The sequence below is a fragment of the Grus americana genome, chromosome 2 (genome assembly GCF_028858705.1).
Source record: "Grus americana isolate bGruAme1 chromosome 2, bGruAme1.mat, whole genome shotgun sequence".
NCBI lineage: Eukaryota > Metazoa > Chordata > Aves > Gruiformes > Gruidae > Grus > Grus americana.
In genome coordinates, this window is record NC_072853.1 from 475,316 (window position 1) to 498,729 (window position 23,414).

At 71.2% G+C, this 23,414-nt stretch overlaps 1 protein-coding gene across 1 annotated transcript in view; it reads right to left on the reverse strand.

The window, feature by feature from the left end:
* The window catches only part of PLEC (plectin), a 78,708-nt gene that overhangs the window by 42,708 nt on the left and 12,586 nt on the right, over window positions 1–23,414 (reverse strand). Inside the window, exons 2-31 of the mRNA XM_054818517.1 lie at window positions 20,742–20,803; window positions 19,229–19,318; window positions 17,111–17,188; window positions 16,911–17,003; window positions 16,545–16,711; window positions 15,055–15,170; window positions 14,821–14,927; window positions 14,626–14,745; window positions 13,851–13,946; window positions 13,267–13,394; window positions 12,338–12,431; window positions 12,080–12,234; window positions 11,581–11,887; window positions 10,989–11,066; window positions 10,615–10,776; window positions 9,341–9,445; window positions 9,001–9,096; window positions 8,795–8,920; window positions 8,058–8,210; window positions 7,817–7,971; window positions 7,587–7,713; window positions 7,305–7,488; window positions 7,024–7,181; window positions 6,550–6,728; window positions 6,222–6,360; window positions 5,786–6,142; window positions 5,590–5,673; window positions 5,334–5,438; window positions 4,995–5,093; window positions 55–3,435 (exon numbers count right to left, since the gene is read on the reverse strand). Coding sequence (XP_054674492.1) covers window positions 55–3,435; window positions 4,995–5,093; window positions 5,334–5,438; window positions 5,590–5,673; window positions 5,786–6,142; window positions 6,222–6,360; window positions 6,550–6,728; window positions 7,024–7,181; window positions 7,305–7,488; window positions 7,587–7,713; window positions 7,817–7,971; window positions 8,058–8,210; window positions 8,795–8,920; window positions 9,001–9,096; window positions 9,341–9,445; window positions 10,615–10,776; window positions 10,989–11,066; window positions 11,581–11,887; window positions 12,080–12,234; window positions 12,338–12,431; window positions 13,267–13,394; window positions 13,851–13,946; window positions 14,626–14,745; window positions 14,821–14,927; window positions 15,055–15,170; window positions 16,545–16,711; window positions 16,911–17,003; window positions 17,111–17,188; window positions 19,229–19,318; window positions 20,742–20,803 — 7,301 coding nt within the window. The remainder of the gene's footprint in view (window positions 1–54; window positions 3,436–4,994; window positions 5,094–5,333; window positions 5,439–5,589; window positions 5,674–5,785; window positions 6,143–6,221; window positions 6,361–6,549; window positions 6,729–7,023; window positions 7,182–7,304; window positions 7,489–7,586; window positions 7,714–7,816; window positions 7,972–8,057; window positions 8,211–8,794; window positions 8,921–9,000; window positions 9,097–9,340; window positions 9,446–10,614; window positions 10,777–10,988; window positions 11,067–11,580; window positions 11,888–12,079; window positions 12,235–12,337; window positions 12,432–13,266; window positions 13,395–13,850; window positions 13,947–14,625; window positions 14,746–14,820; window positions 14,928–15,054; window positions 15,171–16,544; window positions 16,712–16,910; window positions 17,004–17,110; window positions 17,189–19,228; window positions 19,319–20,741; window positions 20,804–23,414) is intronic.

Sequence of the window (23,414 nt, forward strand, 5' to 3'; positions counted from 1 at the left end):
AGGGAAGGCCTCCCTGCGTACCACCACCGCTAAGGGGGACCCATAGCCCAGTACCTCCTCCGCCTTCTGCTGCAGCAACACCGCCTCCTGCTTCAGCTTCTCTTTCTCCTGCTCCAGGTCAGCGATGGCTCTCCGCAGCTTCTCCGCGTCCTGGTCGCTCTGGTGCCGCTGGATCTCCAGAGTGTGCACCAGCGTCATCTTTTCCTGCGTGGCCAGCTCAGTCTCGTGTAGCCTCTCACTGATCTCCTCTGCCTGCTTCTTGAACCGCTTGGCTTCCTCCTCGGCCTTGGCCTGGGCCATGCTCATCTCTGCCACATGCAGCTTGAGGCGCTCTGCCTCAGCCGTGATCTCCAGCTGCCGCCGGCGCTCAGCCTCCAGGGTTTTCTGGAAACCCTCAGTCTCCTCGGCCAGGCGCTGCTGCATCTGCTCCTTGTCCTCCTGCAGCCGCTTGGCGTGCTCCTGTGCCAGGTCCTTCTGCTTCTGCAGCATCTCCGCCTCGGCCTTCAGCCGGGTGGCCTCCTGCACCGCCTGCATCTTCTCCTTAAGCATCTTCTCCGCCAGCGCCCGCTGTTGCGCCAGGTCGTCCTCAGCCAGCTTCCGCATGCGGGCGGCCTCCTGGGCTTCCACGCTGAGCCGGGCAACCTCCTCCGCCACCTGCTTCATCTTCTCGGCTTCCTCCGCCAGGAACTTCTGCGTGTTGTCCTTGTCCTTGAGGATCAGCGCCTTGTTCTCCTCCTCAATCCGGCTCTTCAGCTTTGCCAGCTCCTCCATCTGCACCCGGACCTTGAAGAGCTCCTCCTCCACCTGGGCCTTCTGCCGGACGGCGTCGCTAACCTCCTCCTTCAGCCGCTGCAGCTCCTCGTCCAGAATGCCCTTCTGGTGGTCTGTCTCATCCAGCTGCAGCTTCACTTTGGTCAGCTCCTGCTCCACCTGCGCCTTCTGCCGCAGCGTCTGCTCAGCAAACTTCTTGTGCTTCTCCATCTCGGCATCCGCCAGCTGCTTCTGCCGCAGGGCCGCCTGCTCTGCCTGCGCCCGCTTGGCCGCCTCCAGCTCGGCCTCTTTCCGCAGCTTCTCCGCGTCCGCCTGCGCCTGCGCCTTGGCCTGCGCCTCCTCCTCCGCACGCTGTTTCAGCCGCTCGGCCTCCTCCACCCGCTGCTGGGAGAGGCTGGCGTCCTGCTCGGCCTTGCTGCGGGCGAACTCGGCCTCCTCTGCTGCCCGCCGGGCCCGCTCGGCCTCCTCCCGCAGCCGGTCCAGGAGGCTCTGCTCCTGCTGCCTTGTCTGCAGCAGCTCCTGCTCCTTTTGCTGCACGGCGGCCAGGTGGGCCTTCTCCTCTGCCGCGATCCGCTTCTGCGCCGCCTCCCGCGCCAGCTGGATCTGCCGCTCCGACTCCTTCTCCGCCAGCTCCTTCTGCCTCCTGGCCTCCTCCACCATGGCCTTCAGCCGCTCCACCTCCTCCAGGGCCAGCCGCCGCTGCCGTGCGGCCTCCTCCTCAGCCACCAGGATGGCCTGCACCTTCTCCTCAGCCTCCCGCCGGCGGCCCTCCTCCTCCAGCGCCAGCGCCCGCTGCCGCTCGGCCTCCCGCTCGGCCTGCTCCCGGCTGCGCTGCACCTCCTCTGCCTCCCCGCGGATGCGGCTCAGCTCCCGCTCCAGTTCGGTCTTGCCCGCCGAGGCCTTCTCGAAGCTGGCCTTCAGGGCACGGATCTCCTCCTCCACCTGGCGCCGCTGCCGCAGCGTGTCCTCCACCAGGCCCTTCTGTCGTTCCAGCTCGCTCTCCGAGGAGCGCTTCAGCAAGGCGATCTTCTCCTCGATGTCCTGCTTGTGCTGGGCAGCCTGTTCCTCCAGCAGCTTGCGCTGGTAGGCCTCATCCTCTGCCAGCCGTCGCAGCCGCTCGTTCTCTGCCTCCTTCTCCTTCAGGGCGATCTCTGCCTCCGCCTTCAGCCGTGAGGCCTCATTAATGGCCGCCAGCTTCTCCTTCAAGATGCGCTCGGCCTCGGCCCGCTGCCGGCCAGCCTCGTCCTCTGCCAGCTGCCGCTGCCGCTTGGCCTCCTCGGAGAGGGCCCGCAGCCGGGCAGCCTCCTCGGCCAGCTCCCGCAGCTTGCTGGCCTCGGCCTCCAGCCGCTGCTTGGACTTCTCACTGGTGGAGCGCGACTCCTCCTCCGTCTTGGCCTTGCTCTCCAGCAGGATCTCCATCTCGGCCCGCAGCTTGGCCAGCTCCTCCTCCACCTCCTTCCTCTTGTGGATGGCCTCGCTCACCTCCTTCTTCAGCCGGAAGAGCTCTTCCTCCAGGAGCAGGCGCTGCTGCTCCCTGTTCTCCATCTCCGCCTTTAGCCGGATCACCTCGTGCTCTGCCGCCAGCTTCTGCTGGGCCGTGCCCTCTGCCAGCTCCCGCTGCTTCTCCAGCTCCTCCTCCGCCAGCTCCTTCTGCCGCAGGGCCGACTCCTCCGCCTTGGCACGCTTGCGGGCCTCCCGCTCCGCATCCTCCTTCTGCTTCTCTGCCTCCTCCTGTGCCAGCGCCTTCTTGTGGGCCACCTCCTCCGCCTGCAGCCGCAGCCGCAGCGCCTCGTTGGCCTTCTGCCGCCAGTGCTCCAGCTCCTTCTCGGCCTCCTCCCGCGACTGCTCGGCCTCCAGCTGCTGCTTCTTCAGCCGCTCGGCCTCCTCCTGCAGGTGGGCCACGGTGATGTGCTCCTGCTGCAGCGACAGCTCCAGCTGCGCCGTCTTCTCAGCAAAGGACAACCGCTTGCTCTGCAGCTCAGCCTCGGCGCTCCGCTGGGCCACCTCCTGGGCCACCTGGATCTGCCGCTCCTTCTCAGCCTCCGCCTGCCGCATCCGCCGCTCAGCCTCCTCCGCCTGCAGCCGCAGCTTCTCCAGGTCCGCCAGCGCCTTCTGCTTCTCCCGCGCCGCATCCCGCTCGGCCTGCACTTTGCGCTTCAACTCCTCCTCTGCCTCCCGCTTCTTCTGGCTCTCCTCCTTCACCTGCCGGCGCAGGCGCTCAGCCTCCTCCTGTGCCTGCCTCTTCTGCCGCTCGGCATCCTCGGCGCGGGCCCGCAGCTCCTGCAGCTCCGTCTCAGCGCCCGCTCGCTGCTTCTCGGTGCTCTCCAGCTGGAGGCGGATGAGGCGGATCTCCTCCTCCACCTTCTTGCGGTTGTACTCGGCCTCCTCAATCAACTTGACCTTGGACTTGATCTGGTGGTCGGAGTTCTGCCGCAGCTGCATCAGCTCCTGCTGGATGTTCTGCTTCTGCTGCTCGGCGTCCACGGCCACCACCTCCCGCCGGGTGACCTCCTCCTGCATGCGGAGCTGCAGCTCCCGCGCCTCTGCCTCTGCCTGCGCCTTGGCTTTGGCGTGGGCCTCGGCCAGCTGCCGCTGCTTCTCCAGCTGGGCCTCCACCTCCGCCAGCCGCTTCCTCTCCTCCTCCTTCAGCTTCTCGGCGGCTTTCTGGAGGGGAAAGAGGGTGCAGAGAAAACAGAGAGGGGAGAGAGAAAGAAATCACAAGGGATGCGACCGAGCCGCGGCGTCAATGCCAGCCACAACCACGCACCACCAAGAGATGGGACGGTCCGGGGCGGAGGGGTGGAGGATGCGCATGGAATGGCTTTGGTCCCTGGGCCTCCCCGCGAGCTGGAGGCGGTGATGCCAGCTTCCAGAAGACGTATGGCAGACAGGGGACACATGACTACCGTGTCTCACTGAGCACAGCGCAGGCGGATGGGCGACAGGACCAAGACAGCAGTGCAAGAAGCGGGATGACCCTCGTACCACAGGGAAGGGATGGAGCGCGAGCAAAGCCCGAGGCGATGGAGACGGATGCGAGCAGCTTGCACACCACCACCGTGCCCGCTGCCCTCCAGGGAGAGCCCTGCCCGGCTCCCTGCAGAGGGGAGCCTCCTCCCATGCTTGCGGGGCTCCCTGTGACAGAGGGGCCAGCGCCAAGAGCCATCACCGTGGGGAAACGAGAGACCCAGCTGGAGCACCGGGGTGAGCGGGACAGAGGGGAGCGGGTAGCGAGGGAGGTGCCAGCGGAGCTTTCCTTGCCGAGAAAGCCTCGACGACGTGGAGAGCAATCCGAGCTCTGGCCTGTGCTGCCCCAGCTGGTTCGAGTCCCCGCCGCTAGCCCACCCCAGGCAACCCGGCCAGCCGGTCACCTGCCGAAGGGCTGACACGGCTCGTGCACAGCTCGGGGCCGTGCCGCAGAGCACTCATGCCACATGCACCATGAGCAAGGCAGGCACACGTTCCGTGCAGGACCTGGGCAGTGCATATGCAGGTGAGCCGGACCCCCGTGCCACAGGGCTGGGACCCCTCGTGCCACCTCCAGGGGTGCAGCGAGGGCTGGGGAGCAGAGGCAGAGGCAGAGGAGGACGAGGAGCGCGGGGGCGAGCGGTTCTCCGGAGGGCGGGGGTGCAGCGGGCAGGAGGGGCGCGCAGGCTGCTGGCGGCCATGGGGTGAGGCGGAGGGTGCCATGGGGAGGAGGACATGCGCAGAGTGAGTACCTGGTGCAGGGATGCCAGAGTCATCCTGGTTTTTTACCCTCCATTAGATCCCCACCAACACAAACATCCCCCAAGACAAAGCACTGGCAAAGCAGCTCGACTTCCAAGGGCAGAAACCAAGAGTTAGAAAGGTTACCAAGACAGAACACCCGAGGGCTCCGGTCCCGCGGCGCCCGAGCACAGCATTCATGCGGAAGGCGGATGCTGACTGCGCTACGTGTATCTGGGAAGTGCCTCCTACCACCAGTCACACCAGAGCCCGGCGGTGCCCGGAGCGAGCTCTGCATGCTGCCCTGGCCGGCGCTCTCAGCTCGGAGACCCGCTGCACCCAGAGCCAGCAGCTTTGGTCCCAGGAGCCCAGAACAGAGTGGGGTTAGAGGCCACGGGCCAGCGTTAGTGATGGGGGGCCAGCAGTCATCATGAACCATGTTCCCCGTTGTTATGCAGGAGAGAGAATGCAGCCGGAGTCATGCCACCCCTCGTGCCCGCACGCCGCTCCCCTACCTCCTCCTCCTCCAGCCGCCGCAGCGTCTCCGTGATGAACTTGATGTACTGGCTCGTGAGCGTGGTCAGCTCACTGTACCGCGTCCGCAAGTCCACATACTGCAGCAGACAACAGGGGTCAGCAGGAGGGGAGCGTGCCCGTGGCACCCCCAGCCCAGCTGCTGGCACCCCACGGTGCTGGCGCCGGATGGAGGGGAGCCTGCACAGCAGCCACCCTGTGCCCACCCCTTTGGCAAAGCGCTGCAGCCCTCCGCGCCTGGGCTAGGAACCACCCGGGCTCAGCCGCACACCAGGACCTGTGGGGAGCCCCAGACCACCACACGGAGAGGGCCCCCTCACCTCCTGGATGATGCTATCGGATGCAGACTGCACTTTGGGCTTCTTGGCCGGAGAGGCCATTGGCTCCACCTGCGCCTTGAAGGTCACCAGCTGCAGCTCATAATCCTGCCGAGGAAAGGGGTCCTCAGCGCTGGCCAGCATCCCCAGCGAGCGCCCCAGCCCCTTCTGGGGCCACTGCCCCTCCCCAGCCCCACGCCTGACCCGGCACCCCCAGGGAGGCCAGCCCGGCACGGGCAGGTGCGGCCAGTGGGCGCACCTTGATGGCGTCGATGTACTGCTTGGCGTAGCGCTGGCACTCCTCCACCTTCTCCTTGTTGCGGTCACACTCCTCCAGGAGTTTCTGGGGAAACACGCAGGGGTGAGCTCAGGTGCCCCACAGCTGCCCCGTCACGGCCAGGGACCGCCAAGAGCACCGGCCAGGCCAGCGCCACTCTTCCCGCGGCGGGCAGTACCTTCTCCTGCAGCAGCTGCTCCCGCACGGTCTTGCTGTCGGTGATGGGCACCGCCTGGATCTTCTCCTGCCGCTGCTTTGCGTCCTGGATCCACTGGAGCAGCCCATCGCAGCTCTCGCGGTAGTACCGCAGCTGGCGGCCCAGCTGGTCCAGCTCGCGCTGGCGCAGGTCTGTCTGGGTGAGGACGGCCTGCCAGCGCTCCAGCAGCTGCTGGACTCTCTCCCGGTAGCGATCCAGGTCCACGTCACGCTCGCTGTGGCCCCTGACCATCCGCTCGTTGACGTCCTTGGCCTTGCTCAGGTCGGTCTCCAGTGTGCTGAAGAAGGGCTGGTGCCCCTCCGCTTGCGCGCGCAGCCGCTGCGGCAGACAGAGCAGGGGTCAGCCCCGGCCCCCGCCGGCTCCCCGCTCCCCAGCACGGTGCTGCACCAGCTGTTACCTTCAGCTCGGCCTTGCTGGCCTCCAGTTCCTTGAGGTCAGCCGGCACAGTCTGCACGTCCTTCAGCTGGTCCTCGTACTTCTTGACCAGCTCCTCTGCCCCCTGAGTGCTGCGGATCACCAGGTTGATGGTCTTCAGCCTGCGGAGAGAGGAGACGGGCTCAGCCAGTGCCGGAGCCCAGGCGGGAAGGGAAGGACGTGCCGGCACAGCCAGCTTCCTCCGGGCCTCACCAGCCCACCCCTGGCCAGACCAGGCTCATCCTGGCCGATGCAGTGGTTTTCCCCAGCCCGGGATGACCCAGGGCCGCAGCTCGGAGCTGGGCACTCACTTCTCCAGGTAGATGCTGGAGAGGCTGTACACCTGGTCCATCTTCTGCAGGGTGATCTCCAGCTCGGAGCGCAAGACGGGAGCCGAGCTGGCCTGCTCTGGCTGGGCCAGCACCTTCTCTGTCTTCTCGCTGACCTTGTCCAGGTTCTTCTTGATGCCCTCCAGTTCCAGGTGGATTTGCTGCAGGGAGAGGAGGGTCCCTCACTGCCTGGCACCCTGGCACCCACCAGCTGCAGTGTGGGGCCGAGCCCTGCCCATGGCCGATCTCCCGTGTAATGCCGTGCCGAACGCCATCCCATGCCAGCTGGGACCCGGCTTCAGGGCCCCCGGCCACCCCCGACCCCAGAGCAGAAGGAGCAGAGCAGAGAAGGGAAACCCCACCAGCACGGGTGGACAGACACCAGCCCCGTTCTGGGCGCCGAGGTCCCTGTCCGCGTGCATTGTACACCTGTGTGCACACGATGCACACGCCTACCTGCTGCTCGGTGATGCGCTGGGCGCACTCCTTGACCGGGTCCTTGTCGAGGGGCAGGCGGATCTTGTGGATGGTGCGGGTCTCGCAGCCCTCCAGCTGCAGACGGATGTCCTTCAGCTGGGAGATGTAGTTCTTGCACAGGGACTCATCCTGCTCTCCTGGGGGGATGCGGGGGACGGGTTAGCGCCTTCCTGCTCCGTTCGCCCCGGCCACATCCCCAGGGACGGCGGGGATGCCCCAGGGAGCACGGGGCAGCCCACGGCAGGGAGGAGGGGGCTCACCTTTCTCCTGGCTGCGCAGCAGCAGCTCGTACTTCTGGGTGCAGGCATTGTACTCCCGCTCCACGTGCAGCCGGTCGTCGGGCTGGAAGCGCTGCGAGTCCTGGCTGTCCCGCAGGAACTCCTGGTAGTGGGTCTCCAGGCTGCGCAGGACCTGCCGGCACTCCTCCACCTGCATCGTGCGGAACTGGGGGGGGGGGGGCAAAAGGCGCCGTCAGCCCCCGCCGCCGCAGCAGGACCCCCGGGAACCCCGTGGGGCTGCAGCGGCGGGGCGGGGGGACTCACCGTCAGGTGGGACCAGGACTGGATCTGCTGGATGTCGCGGATCAGGTACTGCCAGGACAGGAGGCTCCTCATGTCCAGGTGCAGCTGATGCCAGAGCACCAGGAGGTGCTGGTGGGCGGCCTCCAGCCTGGGGAGGGGTGGCGTGAGCGGGGGCGAGGGAGCAGCGCGGCGGGGCCCCGCAGCAGAGCGGGGAGCCAAGGACAGCGCAGCCGAGCCCGGCCGGCACTCACCTGTGCACCACGTCCAGCGCCTCCTTGTTGGGGGGCGGCACGAGGAAGCAGACGGAGGGGACAATGGCCTCGCTGCCGGCGGCGCTCAGCACCTTCCACTTGTATGGTTGAGCGTTGCTGAGCAGGGCGCACTCGTCGTTCTTGTGCACCGTGATCTGCCGGGGACAGGGCGGCGTGAGCCCGGGCAGGGGAGTCCCCGCACGTCCCCCCCACCCTCCCGGCCCCCCGCTCCCCCTCGCACCTCCATTTGCTTGTAGTCGCAGACGGCCTGGATGGGCGGGCGGCCCTGGAGGGGGGTGCCGGGGCTGCGGGGCTTCAGCTGCACGATGGCCTTGGCACGGCGGGCCAGCCCCGCCAGCTGCCCCCCGTACTCCGTCAGCTGGTCCTTCTGCTCCTGTGGGCGCAGAGGGGTCGGGGGAGGTCAGGGGGGGGCTGGGGGGACTCCCCTCACTGTGTCCCGATGGGTGAGGGGAGCCCCGCGGCAGGGTGGGAGTGGGAGGCTCCAGGGGAGGCTCACCCGGTCCCACGGGGGCCCTGGGGTGTGTGGGGGGGGTCACTGCCAAGGGCAGCGAGAGGAGGGTCTGCAGTGGGGAGGGGAATTGTGGGGGGGGCCCTCCTGCAGCGGGGTCTGCATGTTGCTGGGAGGTCACTGCAGCGGTGAGGGGGTCACCCCAGGGTGCTGCAGTGGGGTGCACGTGTTGGGGGTCACCCCTGAGGCTTCTGCAGTGGGGTGAGTGGAGGGGGGGATCGTCCCTGGGGGGCTGCAACAGGGTGTGTGTGTGGGAATGTCACCCCAGCACCCTGCAGCTGGACACATGGGGGGGTCACCCATGGGGGGGTCACCTAGGGTGCTGCAGTGGGGTTGAGGGGTCACCCTGGGGGCTGCAGTGGGGTTGGGCGCCACCCCGGGGGCTGCAGTGGGGCTCATGTGTTGGGGGGGGGTCACCCCGGGGGCTGCAGCAGGCGGGGGTCGCTCACCACGCAGTCCTGCAGCAGGTCCTCCAGGCGCGTGACCGTGATGCTGCGGTCGCACGAGTATTTCTTCTTCATGTTCTCCTGCGTCTTCCTCAGGAACTCCTCGGCCTCCTTCACGTCGGCAAAGAACTGGGGGGGTGGGGGGGATCAGCGGGGGGGTGCCCGGCAGGCGGTGGGTGTGTGGGGGGGCACCCCGTCCCACCCCGTACCTGGAAGTAGGCGCTGTTCTCCTTCAGGTGCGCCTCGATGCAGCAGCACAGCTGGAGCATCCAGCTCCACTGGGTCTGCAGGGCCGCCTGGAAGGCCTGCAACAGGGACACTGGCACCCTGCCCTGCCCGCGGCGGCACCGGCACCGGCACCGGCACCGCTGCTTCCGTCCGCTGCCAGCCCCCACCCCGCCCAGGCAGCTGCCTGCACTGCCACAGCCCCCCGCACACTGCCCACTGCCCCATGCACTGCACCCCACACCAGTGACCCCCCGGCTCCCCTGACCCCCCAGACCTTCTCAGACCCCCCTGGCCCCCCCCAGGCCCCCCAGCCCCCCTCACCTCCAGGGTCTGCCTGCCCGGGTGCTCCTCCCGCAGCAGCCGGTCCCCAGTGCTCTGCAGCTCTTTGATCCTGCGCTCCCGCAGCTCCAGCTCCCGCATCAGCCCCTGGTACAGCGCGGGGGGGTCAGCACCCGGACCCCCGGCAGGGTAACGCGTGCGTGCGTGTGTGTGCACGTCTGCGTGCACGTCTGTGTGTGCCCGGGGTTGACACACCGTCCTGCCCCCACCCTGGGTGCTCTGCGGCTGCGGGGGGGCATCGGGGACAAGCCGGGGGGGCGTTTGGTGAGCACCCACCACAGGAGCCCGCTGGGTGGGGAGCTGGGGGGCACAGAGAGTGGGGGGACAGGGGTAGGGGCACTTGGGGACAGGGGTGGAGCGGGCCGAGGGACAGGGCTGGGGGTGCTTGGGGGGGAACCAGGGCTGGCAGTTCTCATGCTGTGGGCTGACAGTGCTCAGGGAGGGGTCGTGGGGGGCTGGGGGTGCTCAGGGAGGGGAGCATGGGGGACTAGGGGTGCAAAGGGAGGGGATATGGGGGGCTGAGGGTGCTCAGGGATGGGATATGGGGCCAGGGGGGCTGAGGGACAGGGCCCGAGGTGCTCAGAGGCTGCGGTGCAGGATGGGGGTGCAGGCATGGTTTGTGACACCCCCACGTCCGGTCTGGGGGACACGTGACCCTGGGTAGGCGTGCAAGTGCAGCAGAGCAGTGGCAGAAGCAGGGTTAAGGGGGGGCTCAGCGCTGCAGAGCACGTCGTGGTTTCGACTGACAGCGAGAGATGCCAGATAGCAGAGGGGAAGGGCTGAGCCCCAGATCAGACAGCACGAGATAAGGAGCAGAGCACAGAGATAAGAGCAGGGCTGGAGCCTCAGCAAGCAGCACGGTACAGCGGGGCCGTGGCGGCACGGCATGGCAGCACCGGGGTGGCCAGAGAGCATCCTGTGCCGCAGCGTGCAGGAGGCACCTCCAAAAATCCGTCACCGCCAGGCCAGAGGGACAGGGACCATGCAGGATGGCCACATGCAGGGACGGGGACCGTGCAGGATGGCCACATGCAGGGACAGGGACTGTGCAAGCACCGCTGTGTGCAGGGACAGGGACCGTGCAGGATGGCCACATGCAGGGACGGGGACCGTGCAAGCACCGCTGTGTGCAGGGACAGGGACCATGCAGGATGGCCACATGCAGGGACGGGGAGGGATGGGACCGTGCAGGATGGCCACATGCAGGGATGGGCAGCGAGACGGGCAGGACGGCGTGTCCCGGGCTCTCTCCATACCGAGTAGTTCTCCTTCTTGGCCGTCATGTTGGGGTTGCGGTCGCTCCAGTCGAAGTTCACCTCCTCCTCCTCCTTCTCGTTCAGCCACATCAGCTCCTTGGTGGCGGCGCTGACGAAGCCATGGAGGCTCTCCAGGTGCCGCAGCCGGGACTTGGAGGAGTTCTGGGGACGGCGCAGGGAGGGGCTGCGTCCTCGTCCGCATCCTGCCCCTTCCGACATCTCCCCCGTGTCCTGCACCCTCCTCCCTGCTCATCTCCCCCATGTCCCACACCATCCCCGCCACACGTCTCCCCGTGTCCTGCATCGTCCCCCCGCAGTTCTCCCCCACGTCCCGTCCTGCCCCCCGCCGCCCCCCACCGCCACCGGAGCCTCACCAGCAGCTTGGCGTACTGCAGGTCCAGCTTGCCCAGGCACTCCCGGTAGGCGTTGCGGGGGCTGGGGGGGAGCTGTGCCTGGGGGAGACGTGCCGTGAGTGCGGGGACCTCCCGTCCCACCCCCTGGGGACAGCGGCACCCCGACCTCCCCAGAGCACCCTGTCCTGCCGAAGGCGGGGTCCGGGGAGAGACCCCGACACTGGGGCGCACGGGGGCAGGACGAGCGCCGTGCACGGAGGGAGCAGCCTCTCTGCGCCGGGGGCAGCGCCCGCTCCCATGGCCGATCCCCCCCACCCAGAGCGAGGGGGCTGAAGGTGGGGCAGCACCCGGGGAGGGCGGGGGGGGGGGGGCAGCCCTGGGGCACAGAGGGCACGCGGGGCAGCAGGGTGCTCTCGGGGCACCATGTCCCCTGACCATCCAGTGCAGCCCAGGGCACAGAGGGGCTCCAGAGCCGGTGAGGGCAGAGCTGGGGGGGGGGCACGGGGTGGGCTGCTCTCCCCAGAGCCCCCCGCCAGCCGGAGCACGGCCACGGTGCTGCTGGGAGCAGGGGTGGGGGCAGCCGTGGGGGGGGACCCTGAGGTGGGCGGCTCACCTCATCAGCCCGCGCCCGCTCGATCTTGGTGCGGAACTCCTCGATGGAGTGGTGGAGGCCGCGGTGGCTGCCCAGGTGGGACTCCACGGTGGGCAGGTCCACGCCCCACTCGGCCGCCCCCAGCCGCCGCTGGTTCTCCTCCACCCAGGCCAGCAGGTCCTGCAGGTACCGCAGCGTGGCCTCGTCCAGCTCCTGCCGCGGCCGCTGCCCCAGCGGCACCGTCACCGTCGCCGCCGGCGCGCCCGATTTGAGCCGCAGGTTGTACTCGGTGCGGATGGCCACCAGGCGCTCGTGCAGGCGGTACACCCTGCGGGCAGGCAGCGTGTGGGCACGGGGGGGCACAGGGGACATGGGGGGCACGAGGGACGTTGGGGACATCGGGGACGCAGGGGAACAGGTCGTGAGCTGCTCCTGCTGGCAGGCGAGTGCCAGGGCACCCTGCGTGGGGCAGGCCATGTGGGGCACAGCACGGCGACACCGTCTGCCGGCGCGGCCATACCTGCGGTACATCTGCTCCCCCTGCGGGTGCCGGCCGTCCTTGAGGGTCTGCACGTCGTTGAAGAGCAGCCGGATCATGGCGTCCGCCTTGTCCAGGTCTCGCTCGATCTCGGCCGCCTTCTGCGGCGGCTTGCCCGCGTTCAGCAGTCGGATGTCCTGAGGACAGGGCACGGTCAGGGGCACGGTCAGGGGCACGGTCAGGACCCCATGTGCCACCTGGCACCCCCCCCACCCCCCCGCAGCCGGAGCCGCGGCTCACCGACTGTAGCAGGGTGTCAGCCTGGTTGAGCTGCTCCTCGCAGAGCCCCGACTCCATCTGCAGCTTGCTGACGATGCGCTGCAGCCGCTCCAGCCTGCGTGGGGAGACGGAGGGGCTGGGATTGGCATGCGGTCACCGATCCCAACCACGTGTGGCACGGGTCCTGCCCTGGGGGCACCGATCCCACCCCACACAGCAGGGATCCGTCCCGCAGACCCAGCACAGGTCCTGTACGTCCGTGGTATGGATCCCATCCCCGGCACAGCCCAGATCCCGCCCCGGGCAGCAGGGATCCGTCCCGCAGACCCAGCAGGGACTCTGTGCCAGCCCTGCTCTGACCCCCCCTGCAGACCCGGGTCCCATCCCTGCCCGAGCGAGGAGCTCCGTCCCGCTCCCTGTCCCGCTCTCCATCCCTGTCCCGCTCCCCATCCCCGTCCCTGTCCCGCTCCGGCTCCACCCGCGGGCAGGGCTCCAGCCCCACCCCGCCCTGGCTCCCTGCCCGCCTGCCTGGCCCCCCTGCCCTCTCCTGCCTGCGCTGCCGGCTCTTGCCCCGTTCCCTGCCGGTGCTGCCGGCCCCGGTGAGGCCCGGTCTCCCCTGCTCCAGCGCGAGCCTCCCCGACGGCACGAAGCTGGCAGCACGGCAGAGCCCAGCCCGCGGCACGGCCACCAGAGCCCGGTTGCCTTGCCGTGCCGCGCTCGGGGCCGGCGGCTGCGCTGGCTTCCCGGAGGCGGCCAATGACTCATGCACCGTGTGGTTCCATCACAGGCGGGACGGGGGGGCCGGGACACCACCCCACCCCGGCCCGGCCCAGCGGCTTGGCTGCGTGGAGCGAGGAGCGGTGCCAGCCCAGCTCCAGCAGCCCTCGGCGCCGCACACAGACCCGGTAGCCCCCACCGCCCCGGCCGGTCCCCCCGCCCGTGGCACTCGCCTCTCGAACTCGGCCCGCAGCAGCTTCTCCCGCTCCAGGACGGCCACGTGCAGCTTGCCCCATTCCTTCTCCACGTCCAGCGGGTGGTACCCGGGGGGCACCTTCAGCTGCCCGGACTGCACGGCGCCCTGCACCCCCCGGGCTCGTCAGATCGCTGCCTGGGACCCCCGGGCCGCCGGCGGAGGGTGGGCAGGGCCGAGCCGGTGACGGGGGCAGCCCCGGCCACGGGTGCCACATCTCAGCTGCTCCCCGCCAGAGGCAAAACCTCCCGGGAGCCGGGAGATGGGAGAGGCGCGGGACGGCCTCTGCCCCGGCAGGGACATGGCACGGCACGCTGAGCACTGCTGTGGGACCCCCGGCTCCCCGGGACACCCCTGGCACCCCAGGACACCCCCAGCACCCCGGGACCCCTGGCCCCTCAGGATCCCAGCCCCTCAGGACCCCCAGCACCCCGGGACCCCTGGCCCCTCAGGATCCCAGCCCCTCAGGACCCCCAGCACCCTGGGACCCCGGGACCCCCGGGCACCCCTAGCCCCCTGGGACCCCCAGCTCCCCGGGCACGGCCGGCAGCGGGTGCCGCTCACCTCCAGGGACTGGAAGATGGCCTTGGAGCGGTTCTTGTCGGCCTCCTTGGCCGGGAGCTCCGTCTCCTTGAACTTCAGGAACTGGCGCCAGAGGATCTGCCGAAAGGGGGGTGGCTAAGGTGGGCAGCACGGACCCCCCCCCCGGGCGCTGGGACCCCAGCTGCGGGCAGGGGCCGGGACCCCTCTGTCCTCTGCCTGCCAGGCTGCCTGTCCCGGCAGCCAGTCCCGGTGCATGGGCCATGGGGGTGCAGCCGGGGCGGGAGGGGGCAGCGGGGGCAATGCCCCCCCATTTTCCATGTGTGTGGAGCTGGCGGGAAGGAAGGGGCCGGGCGGGGAGCTGGTGTTTGCCACCGGTGACTCACACGCAGCCTGGAAAGAGTGAGTCAGAGGGGCCCTCCCTGCCCGGGGCTCCCCGGCTCTGCCGCTGCACGGTGCACGGTGCACGGCCGCCGGCTCCCCAGCCCCTCCCAGCCGGCCCCGGCACCGAGCCCCCCCATCCCGCAGCCCCCAGGGCCAGGCTGCATGGACCCAGCGGGCGCTGGCTCTCCCCGTTCCCCACGGAGCCGTGCAGCTCACGGCGCGGTGGGGTCGGTTGCTTGCCATCCCGGGTTTGCCCGCGCCGGGAGGACTCGCTGCGGCGTGAGCCATCCCACGGCCGGGCTGCCAGCCAGCTGGGTCACCGCCAAACGCCTCCCCGGGCACCGGCACAGCTTCCCACCTGCACCGGGGCCTTTCATCCCCTGCCAGCACCGTGGCACCATCCCGGCTCCCTCACCTCGATCTCCTCGTAGCTGGCGGGGAAGCGGCGCTCCTCGAAGAGGACGGTGTGCTGCCGGATCCACTGCAGCAGCAGCGTCACCACCTCGTAGTACTCCTGCCAGCGCAGCTGCAGCTCCTGGGCAGAGGGAGGCGTGTGGGGCCGGGCGCCCATCGTGGGGGGACGCCGCAGCCCCCCGGCCCCCAGACTCACGTTGGCCTTGACGCCGTCCTGCACCTCAGGCACGCGGGGCATGGCGTCGTAGAGCGAGGAGACGTAGGTGATGATGGACTTCTCGTCCGGCTGCGGCACGTCCACGTCTGTGGAGAGGGAGGGCGGTTGGGGGGGGGCGCGGGATCCGGGGGAGGAGGGACGAGGGCTCTGTGGGACAGATCCCCCCCCACCCCAGGGACGCCGTCCCCTCGTAGCGCGTCCCCCTGCCCGTACCTTCGGGGTCCAGCAGCCGCGTCACCCCCAGGTCGCGCTCGGCCACGGTGAAGGCCTGGTCCAGGTTCTCCAGGTTGCTCTGGCGGTACACCCGGTTCATGTCGATCAGCATCGGCCTGCGGGCAGTGGGGATGGTCAGCGGGGGTCCCGCCGGGGACCCCGCAGCGGCCGGGAGCAGGGTCCGTGCCGGCAGCCGCGCGCCCCGCAGACGGCAGTGCCCTCCGCCCGCCCTGCCCCACGGCACAGGTTTGTGCAGGCGTGGGTGTGGGTTTCTGGGGAAACCCCGGGGGCAGCGGGACCGGCGCTGCCCGCACCTCTGCCGAGACACCCCACGCCCTGCAGACCCGCACCGTGCTCCACAGGCACCGGCAGCTGGCGAGACCCCTGCACCGGGAGGCAGGGACATCCCGACGGCCCCGAGCACGGACCCCGGAGCAGGCAGAGCCCCCGTGTCCCCGCGGGTCAGGCAGCAGCCCCAGCCCCCCCAGCCCGTCGGGGGTGCCAGCCCCCGGCCCAGCCCGGTGCCTACAGCTCCCTGAGGCGCAGGCTGTGCTGGATGGAGTAGAAGGAGCCGCTGATGCCGGGGGCCGCCGGGCACTCGGGCGCATCGGGGATGTCTTCGCAGACCATCACCACCCCGTCCTCCAGCCCCGGCAGAGCCCGTGCCGAGCTCCCTGTGCCACGGTGCCGCGGCTGCTTCCTGGCCCGATGCCGCCCGCTCCGCTCCATGGCGGGACCAAGCTCGGTGCAGCGGTCGGTGAGTTCCTGCTGCGGCAGCGCCTCGGCACAGAGTGCGGCACGGCACGGCGCGGCGCGGGTGCCTCCTCCCACCCTGCGCGGGCGCGGCACGCCTGCACGTACTTGTGCTCCCCAAAAGCACGCGGCGGCCCCGGCAGAGCCCGCGGGGGCCTGCCCGCCTGCGCCCCGGCACGCCGCGGAGGGCACAGCGCCCGCCGCCCGGGGGGGTCGGCACCCACCTGCCCATGCAGGCAGCGGGTCGGCAGGTCGGGCGGCAGCGTGGGAAGGCGGCTCAGCTGCGCAGCTCCCTGTGCTGCCACAGCACCGCCGGCGCGGGCCGATGGGCCGGGACTTGTCGGGAGCACGTGCCTGCGTCGCCCCAAAGCGGGATCGGCACGGCCAGCCCCGCCGGCGGCTGGTCCCAGCGAGCACGCGCCTGCCCCACGCGTGGCATCACCCTGCACCGCCGGCTGCTGCAAGGGGCCAAATCCTGCCAGCGCCAGAGCCGGGCCCGCCGCAGCCCTGGGGGCTGCTCTTCCCAGCACGGGGGTTAGGAGCCCCCGCGCACCCAGGAGCCCAAGGCAGGGCACGGTCATGCCACGGGAGGCTTGGCACCGCGGGCACGGGGCTGGGGTGCCGGGAGACGAGAGCTCTGTGCCTGCCGACGGGTATGGCGCTGCCGGCCCCGGCCAGCCCCGCATGCTGCCCTGATGCGCGGCGGCGAGGAGCCGACCCGGCTCCGCTCCACCTACTTGTGCCGGTGGATGATGGCGTTGAAGAGGCGCCCGTCCCGCCAGCTGGTGGTGAAGTTGTCGCAGCGCAGGCCCTGGTAGTCCTCCACCATCCGCTGCGACCAGAGCAGCAGCTTCTCCTTGGCCGTCATGTCCTCCGACTGCCCCGTCACCTGGATGTCGGAGATCTGCCGGCACAGGGCGGTTACGCCGACCCGTCAGCTGCCGCCGTCTCCACCACAGCCTCCGGCGGTGACGCCCCGGCCCCCCCACGGGGCACCAAACTGGTGGCACCAGGGAGCCCCCAGCCCTGCGGAGCCCCGGCCTCCCGGCACCGCCACATCCCCCCCCAGGCCGTGGCACGGTGCGTGCCGGCGCCGGGCTCACCTGGAAGTGGAGGATGATGGTCCAGATGAGCCCCAGCGTCAGCTTGGGGTTGCCGTCGGCAATGTCATCGTTGCGGATGTTGACCAGCTTCACCTGCGGGGCCGAGGCACACCGGGGCTGCAGGGAGGGCGGGAGCGGCCCCAGCCCCGGGGGTGCCTGGGGGTGCCCAGGGGGTCCCGCCAGCCCCGTCCCCCCCTCACCTGGCGATGTTTCAGGTAGTTGAGGGCGATCTGCACGTTCTGCAGCTTGTGGAAGCGCATCCTGCCCTTCTCCCGGGGCTGCGGGGAGAGCAGGGGGCAATGAGCCGCGGCCCTCACCGGGCTCGGCCCCGCCAGGATGCCGTCCCACCCCCCCGCTGCCCCCGTGCAGACAAGGGACACTCGGCACCGAGCACCGCCCCCCCCCATGCACCAGCCCGGCGCCGCACATGCCGATGCCACACGCCCTCCGCACTTTGTCCCCGCCACGCCGGGGAGGGCACAGCCCCGGCCTCTCCCCCAACAAAGCCGCCGGCTGAGGCCAGCCCAGCCCAAACTGCCCCCCGCCCAGCACCGGGCCGCTGGCCGCCGTGCCGAGGGAAGCCAAGCACCAGGCACGGTGCGAGAGCAGCCCTGCTCCCCACGGCGTCTGGCCCCGGCCCCCCCCGCCCCGCGCAGCACCAGCCCCTGCCCAAAACGCAGCAGCTGCCTGTGCAGGCAGGACAGGCAAGAGAAGCGCAGACGCCGGGCACCCCACTGCCGTGGGGAGCCGGTGCCGGGACCGGGGCCCGTGCCCCCCGCACCATGCATGGGCATTGCAGCCACTTCCCCAGGGCAGCTCTGCCGAACCGGCCACGGCCACGGTGCCACCGCGCCCCGAGCCCCGCGCCTCCGTCCAGGCAGCGCCTGCGCAGGGGGGAGCGGGCAAGGGACCCGCCAGGAAATCCTCTGCCCACCCCGAGGGGCTCGGGGCAGGAAGCGCTGCCGGACCGAACAATGGCGAGTGCAGCCGGCCTCGCCGCCAGATCCTGCACCTGCACTGCCCCGGCCACGCTGCAGCAGCGGCCCTGCGGCACCGGCACGGCCCAGCCTGGCTCTGCCCCTGCCCGCGGCACCCCAGCGGCCGCTCGCCCTGCCCTCGCCAGCTCTTCGCGGCCCGTGCGGACGTGGCGGGGCCGTGCCGGAGGCAGCACGCAGCTCTCCGGCATTCTCTGGTCTCGCCCTGCGGCAGCGACCAGGTACCACTGTGCCGGCTGAACTCCCCAGCAGGAACCTGTCCCCTGGGCAGCTCCTGCCTGGACAGACCCCACGTCCTCACCGGCTCTGTGGTGAGGCCCACTGCTCCACCGGCAGCGGCTGTGCCTGACCGTGGCTGCCAGAAGGGCCGGGGAGCCCCTGAGCCCCCCCGTGCCATGCGGTGACAGACCAGGGTCTCTTCTGCCCGAGGAAAACGCAGCCGGTCGGGGCAGGGTCCGGCCCCGGAGGGAGAGCCGGGCCAGCGGCCGCAGTGCCATCCCCTCACCGGGTGCCCCGGGCCCTCCGGCAGCCCCGAGGAGCTGGGGGCCATGCGGCACATCCTGCCACGGTGCCTGGAGCCGCAGTCTGGCTGCGACCCTGTGGGGTCCCAGCCCCGCGGCACCGCTCCCGGTGATGCCGCGCTCCTATCTCTCTGCTGCAGGCGAGGCCTGGCCCAGGGAAACCCACCCCAGCCGGCACTCGCCCCGGTTGACCCCGCTGCCGGAGCACCCCGAGGTGCGGACGCGCCTCCCCCCGGCACAGCATGCGGCGGCACCTCTCCTCCGCGCCCGCACCGGGACGGGACAGCGCAGCTGCACGGGACGCTGGCAGAGCGTCTCCCGGTCACCGCGGCGGGCACTCGGCACGCGGGGCCATGCGGAGAGCAAACGGCAGAACCACTCACCAACCGCAAGTTCCTGATCACGTCGCGCTCCCTCGGCTGCCCGGCCCGAGCAGTGCAAAGAGAGGAAGGAGGCAAAGGCCGGAGGGGGACGGTCAGGGCAGACCCGCCGACAGGAGCCCAGCGCAGAGAAGCAGAGAGTTCACCAAAGCAAAGAGACGTCCGGGCGTTAGAGGCCGCGGTGGGGACGGGGGGAGCTGCAGGACAGAGGGGGGCGGCCGCGCCAGCGGGGCTCGGCGCGGTGCCGGGCGGCTCTCCGGGATGGGACGGAAGGCCGGGGAGAGGCAGAGCGGGAGCAGGGTGGGAGGCAGACGCGGGAAGCAGAGGACAGGACGGCCGGCAGCTGGGGGTGCCGGCACGCGGAGCCGGCGCAGGGGAGCGGGGCGGCAGCGGTGCGGCAGCGAGGTCGGCGCGGCACCTACCAGCGTGTCCCCCGAGAGCACCTCCAGCAGCGAGATGAGGTTGTGTCCATCCCGCAGGTCCTCGTAGAGGTCGTTGACGTGACGCTGTGCCTGCGGGGACAGGGACGGCGTTAGCGGGGGGCCGGGGGGGCAGCCGAGCCCGGCACCACCCCAGCACCCCCCGCTCTCCCGCCCAGGTCACTCCCACGCCGGCTGGCACCGAAACGGGGCGGCCAGGGTGGGAGCCCAACGACCTCCCCCCCCGGTGCGGCGGGTGCTCACACACGTCCCCAAGCACAGCCCGGTGCCCAGCCCCGTGCGTCCCCCCACACACACCGGCAGCTCCCCCCGTGCCTCGCGGAGCAGCGGCCGGGCCAGGGCCGGCATCGCTCCACCATGCGTGGGGACCCGCTGCCCACTGTGCCGGCAGCCGCAGGGTCGGGCCACGGCGGGGTGAAGGGAAGGTGTGAGAAGAGAAAGCTTTGCACAGCAGGGACAGTGGAGAGGGAGAGACCTACCTCTGCTCGCCAGTGCTGCGCGGGGAGAGGCAGAGAGAAGAGAGAGAGGTTAGGAGAGGCAGCAGAGAGGAGACGGCACCGGCACGGGCAAGGGGCGGCCGGGACCTGCCCCAGGCAGCGGCACCCCGCGCCGGCACCGATGCCGCGGCACTGATTCCGCGCGGCTGGGCGCCTGGCGTGCGGGGACACGTCCGTGCGCGGGGGCCGGGAAGCCGCCTCGGCGCGTGCCAGGTGCTGACGTGGGGCTCTGCCCGCCGCGCGGCACGGACAGGCACCGGCACGCTGGCGAGGCCCCGGCGGGGTTCGGCTGGGCGGGCAGCGTGGGCAGCACGGGGAAGGAGCGGAGCACCGCCGGAGATGGGATGGCAGGACAGGACAGGAGGGCGCGGGCAGGCGCTGCCGAGCGCAGGCAGCGCAGCGCGGTGGGCACAGGACCCCCAGGGCAGGCAGGAAGGGTGCAGCACCCCCGTGCCCAAAGGAAGTCGCGGCGGTGCCGGGGCGGAGGGGGCGCGGGCAGGGAAGCCGGCAGAGCTGCCAGGCTCCGCGGCATCAAAGCCCGCAAAAGGTCCCCTCGTGCCCGGGGCCAGAGCTCCATCCCCTCCCGGAGCCGGCACGGTGCTTGCCAGCGTGTGTGGGAGGGGGGGCTGGCAGCTCCCGGCCTGGCCCAACGCCCAGCACGGCCACAGGACGGCACAGCCCCCCGGCACAGCCGGGCAGGGGAAGTGGGGCGGCAGGGCAGGCAAGGGCCCCCGGCACCGCCCCAGCCCCACCGCAGCCCGGAGCAGACCCCCCCAGAAACAGCCGAGCGGCCTCAACCGCTGCCCAACCACTGCCGAGGCGGCAGGAGCGCCGGCACGGGCCGTCCTGCGGTGCTCTGCCAGGCTGGCACTGTGGGCACCCGGGTGGGGACGCTCCGGTGCCAGGGGCCGGGCGACGCCGCCGGCACAGCCGGTGCAGCCTCCCCAGGACTCTCGCCGGGCCGGCCGGGGGGTGCGGGAGGCGGCGCACGCCCATACCTTGATGAGGTGTTTGTTGACCCATTTGGTGAAGGTTTTCTTCTGCACCCGGTCTCGCTCATCTGCAAGAGAGGAGAGGGCAGGGTGAGCGGGGGTGCGGGGGGTCCCGGCGCGGCGGAGGCCCCGTCAGCGGCACAGCTGGTGGCAGTGCCGGCGGAGGAAGCGATGAGCCAACCCAACCGCTCTGGGGAGCGGCGGTGAGTCACGGGGCGAGCAAGGGGAAGGAAGCAGCTAACGTGGATCGGGCCCTGCCTGCCTGCACCCCGTGGCCCAAGGTGCTGAGCGGGGAGCAGTACCGGGGGGGACCCTCCCGGCGACACCCCGGCGACACCCCGGCGCTCTGGGCAGGCCCCAGCGGGACCTGCGGGACCAGGAGGAGCCCACGGGGCGTCTGCGCCAGCGCAGCCCCAGGCGAAACACGTCCACCCCGAGTGGGACCTGTCTGGGGTGGGGCTGGGCCCACGGGGTCTGTGCTGCGTGCCCTGAGCACCCCTGGCATGGCTCGAGCGATGCACGCGGGGTCAGGACGAACCCACCGATCGCACCCACCGATCGCACCCACGGGCGAAGCGCATTCACCCCAGGCCGTGGCGGGCCAGGATGGTGCTGAGCCCAGGCACGGTCTGCCCTGGCACAGCCCAGCGCCACCTGCCCGGCCCCAGCCGGAGCTGCAGGAGCCACAGGCACCGACGCCGCTCCGTGTGGGGTGGGGAGAACCCCGGGAGGGCCCAGCCCCGTCCCTGGGGAGGCTGCTCCAGGGGGACCCACAGGGACCCCCAGACCCCCGTCCCAGGGTGACGGCCCCGGCCGCTCTCCCTGCGGCTCCTGCGGGCAGCTGCAGGCAGAGCCCCGGGAGTCCCCACGGGGCTGCCCGCACCGGGGCTGCCCACACTGCAGGCAGGGTGTCCCCGCGGGCAGGCAGGGCTGTGGGGCCTCTGACTCACGGGCACTCCCTGCCCGCTGCCCTGTCATTAGGGGACGGCTGACACAGCCAGGCAGCCCCGCCCCGCACCCGACCCCGCTAACGAGCACCCACACCATGCACCCCGCTAACGAGCACCCATCCTGTGCTCCCCGCTAAGGAGCACCCATCCTGTACATCCCGCTAACCAGCACCCACCCCGTGCACTCCGCTAACGAGCACCCATCCCGTGCACCCCGCTAACGAGCACCCACCGGCCCGGCCCCGCTCGCCACGGGGGGCAGCTCCTCACCCCGCTGCCCCCAGGCCCCGACCATCGCCACGAGCCCAGGACGGACAGTGCCAGCGCCAGCCGGGCACCCAGCGGGGTTTGGTGGCAGGAGGGGACGCCCTGGGCATGTGGGGTGATGCCACCGGCCCCACGGCCACCCCTCCACAACGCCCCCCCCACCCATGCCGCTGCGATCTGGCGGGGCCATGGTGGCGCGTGCCGGGTCTCGCCCCGCCGGAGCACGCCGGGATCTGCCCGCGCAGCACCCAGCGCCCCACGGCCGGCGCCCGGCCCACACCCACCCTTCCTGGGCGAGCACACCGGCACCCAGGGACGCCAGCACCCGGTCCCCGCGGGACCCACGGGCGGCTCGATGGCAGGGCCGGGGCGTGATGGGCAGGGAAGTGAGGGCCGGGGAGCGGCAGCGGCGCGGGAGGAAGGAAGGAAGCATGGGGCACGCTGGGCGGCGGGTACGTGCATGCCGAGGGGAGCGCTCCCACGCCGCGCACCCGGGCTGGACCCGCACCCGAAAAGCCCTGACACCCAGGTGAGCCCCGGCCGGCGGCGCCCAGCCCGCGGCACGCCGAGGGACGGGCCGTGGCCTTGCCGCAGGCAGGATGGGCAGGGCGTGGGAGGAAGCGCTCGCGCCTGCCGCAGGCAGGGCTGGCAGGCAGCACCCGCGCCCGGCGCTGGCACAGCGTGGATGGGGACAGGCGCCGGCGTGGGACACTGGGACCCAGCACCCCGACTGCCTGGCCGGGGGGGCTGCTGGTTCCGGCCCTGCTGACCAGCTCTGGCCCCACGGTGCTGCCCCATAGCCTGCCTGGGGGACACCGCCCCAGCTTGGGGGTCTGCCCCATAGCCTGCCCCGGGGACACCGCCCCAGCATGGGGGTCTGCCCCACAGCCTGCCTGGGGGACACCGCCCCAGCTTGGGGGTCTGCCCCGGGGACACCGCCCCAGCATGGGGGTCTGCCCCATAGCCTGCCCCGGGGACACCGCCCCAGCTTGGGGGTCTGCCCCACAGCCTGCCTGGGGGACACCGCCCCAGCTTGGGGGTCTGCCCTGGTACGGGGTGCAGGGACCAGCCCCCCATGCTGCAGGACGGGACCCACACCGATCGGATGGTGGGGTGGTCCCGCGGAGGGCAGTCGCCGCGCCGCACGCCGTCCCCAGCGCCACGGGGTCCCGCTACCTTTCTTGCCCTCGGAGGCCCTCAGCACGGCCAGGTAGAGGTTGTCCTCCGAGCCCGTCCTCTGCCCCGCAGACAGAACCTCCTCCTGGCTGCGCAGCCGCTGCCGGGACATGGTGGTCGCCGCCGTCACCCGCGCTGAGCACCGACGCAGCTCGGTTCGTCTCCGCTCTGTGTCGTGCTACCGGCCCCGGTCCCTGATGAGGCTCCTCGGGGCGAGGTGCGGGGCGGCCCCAGGGAGGAGACTGGGGTTCCCCTCCCTCCCTCCCCGCCCGGGCACGGATCCTGC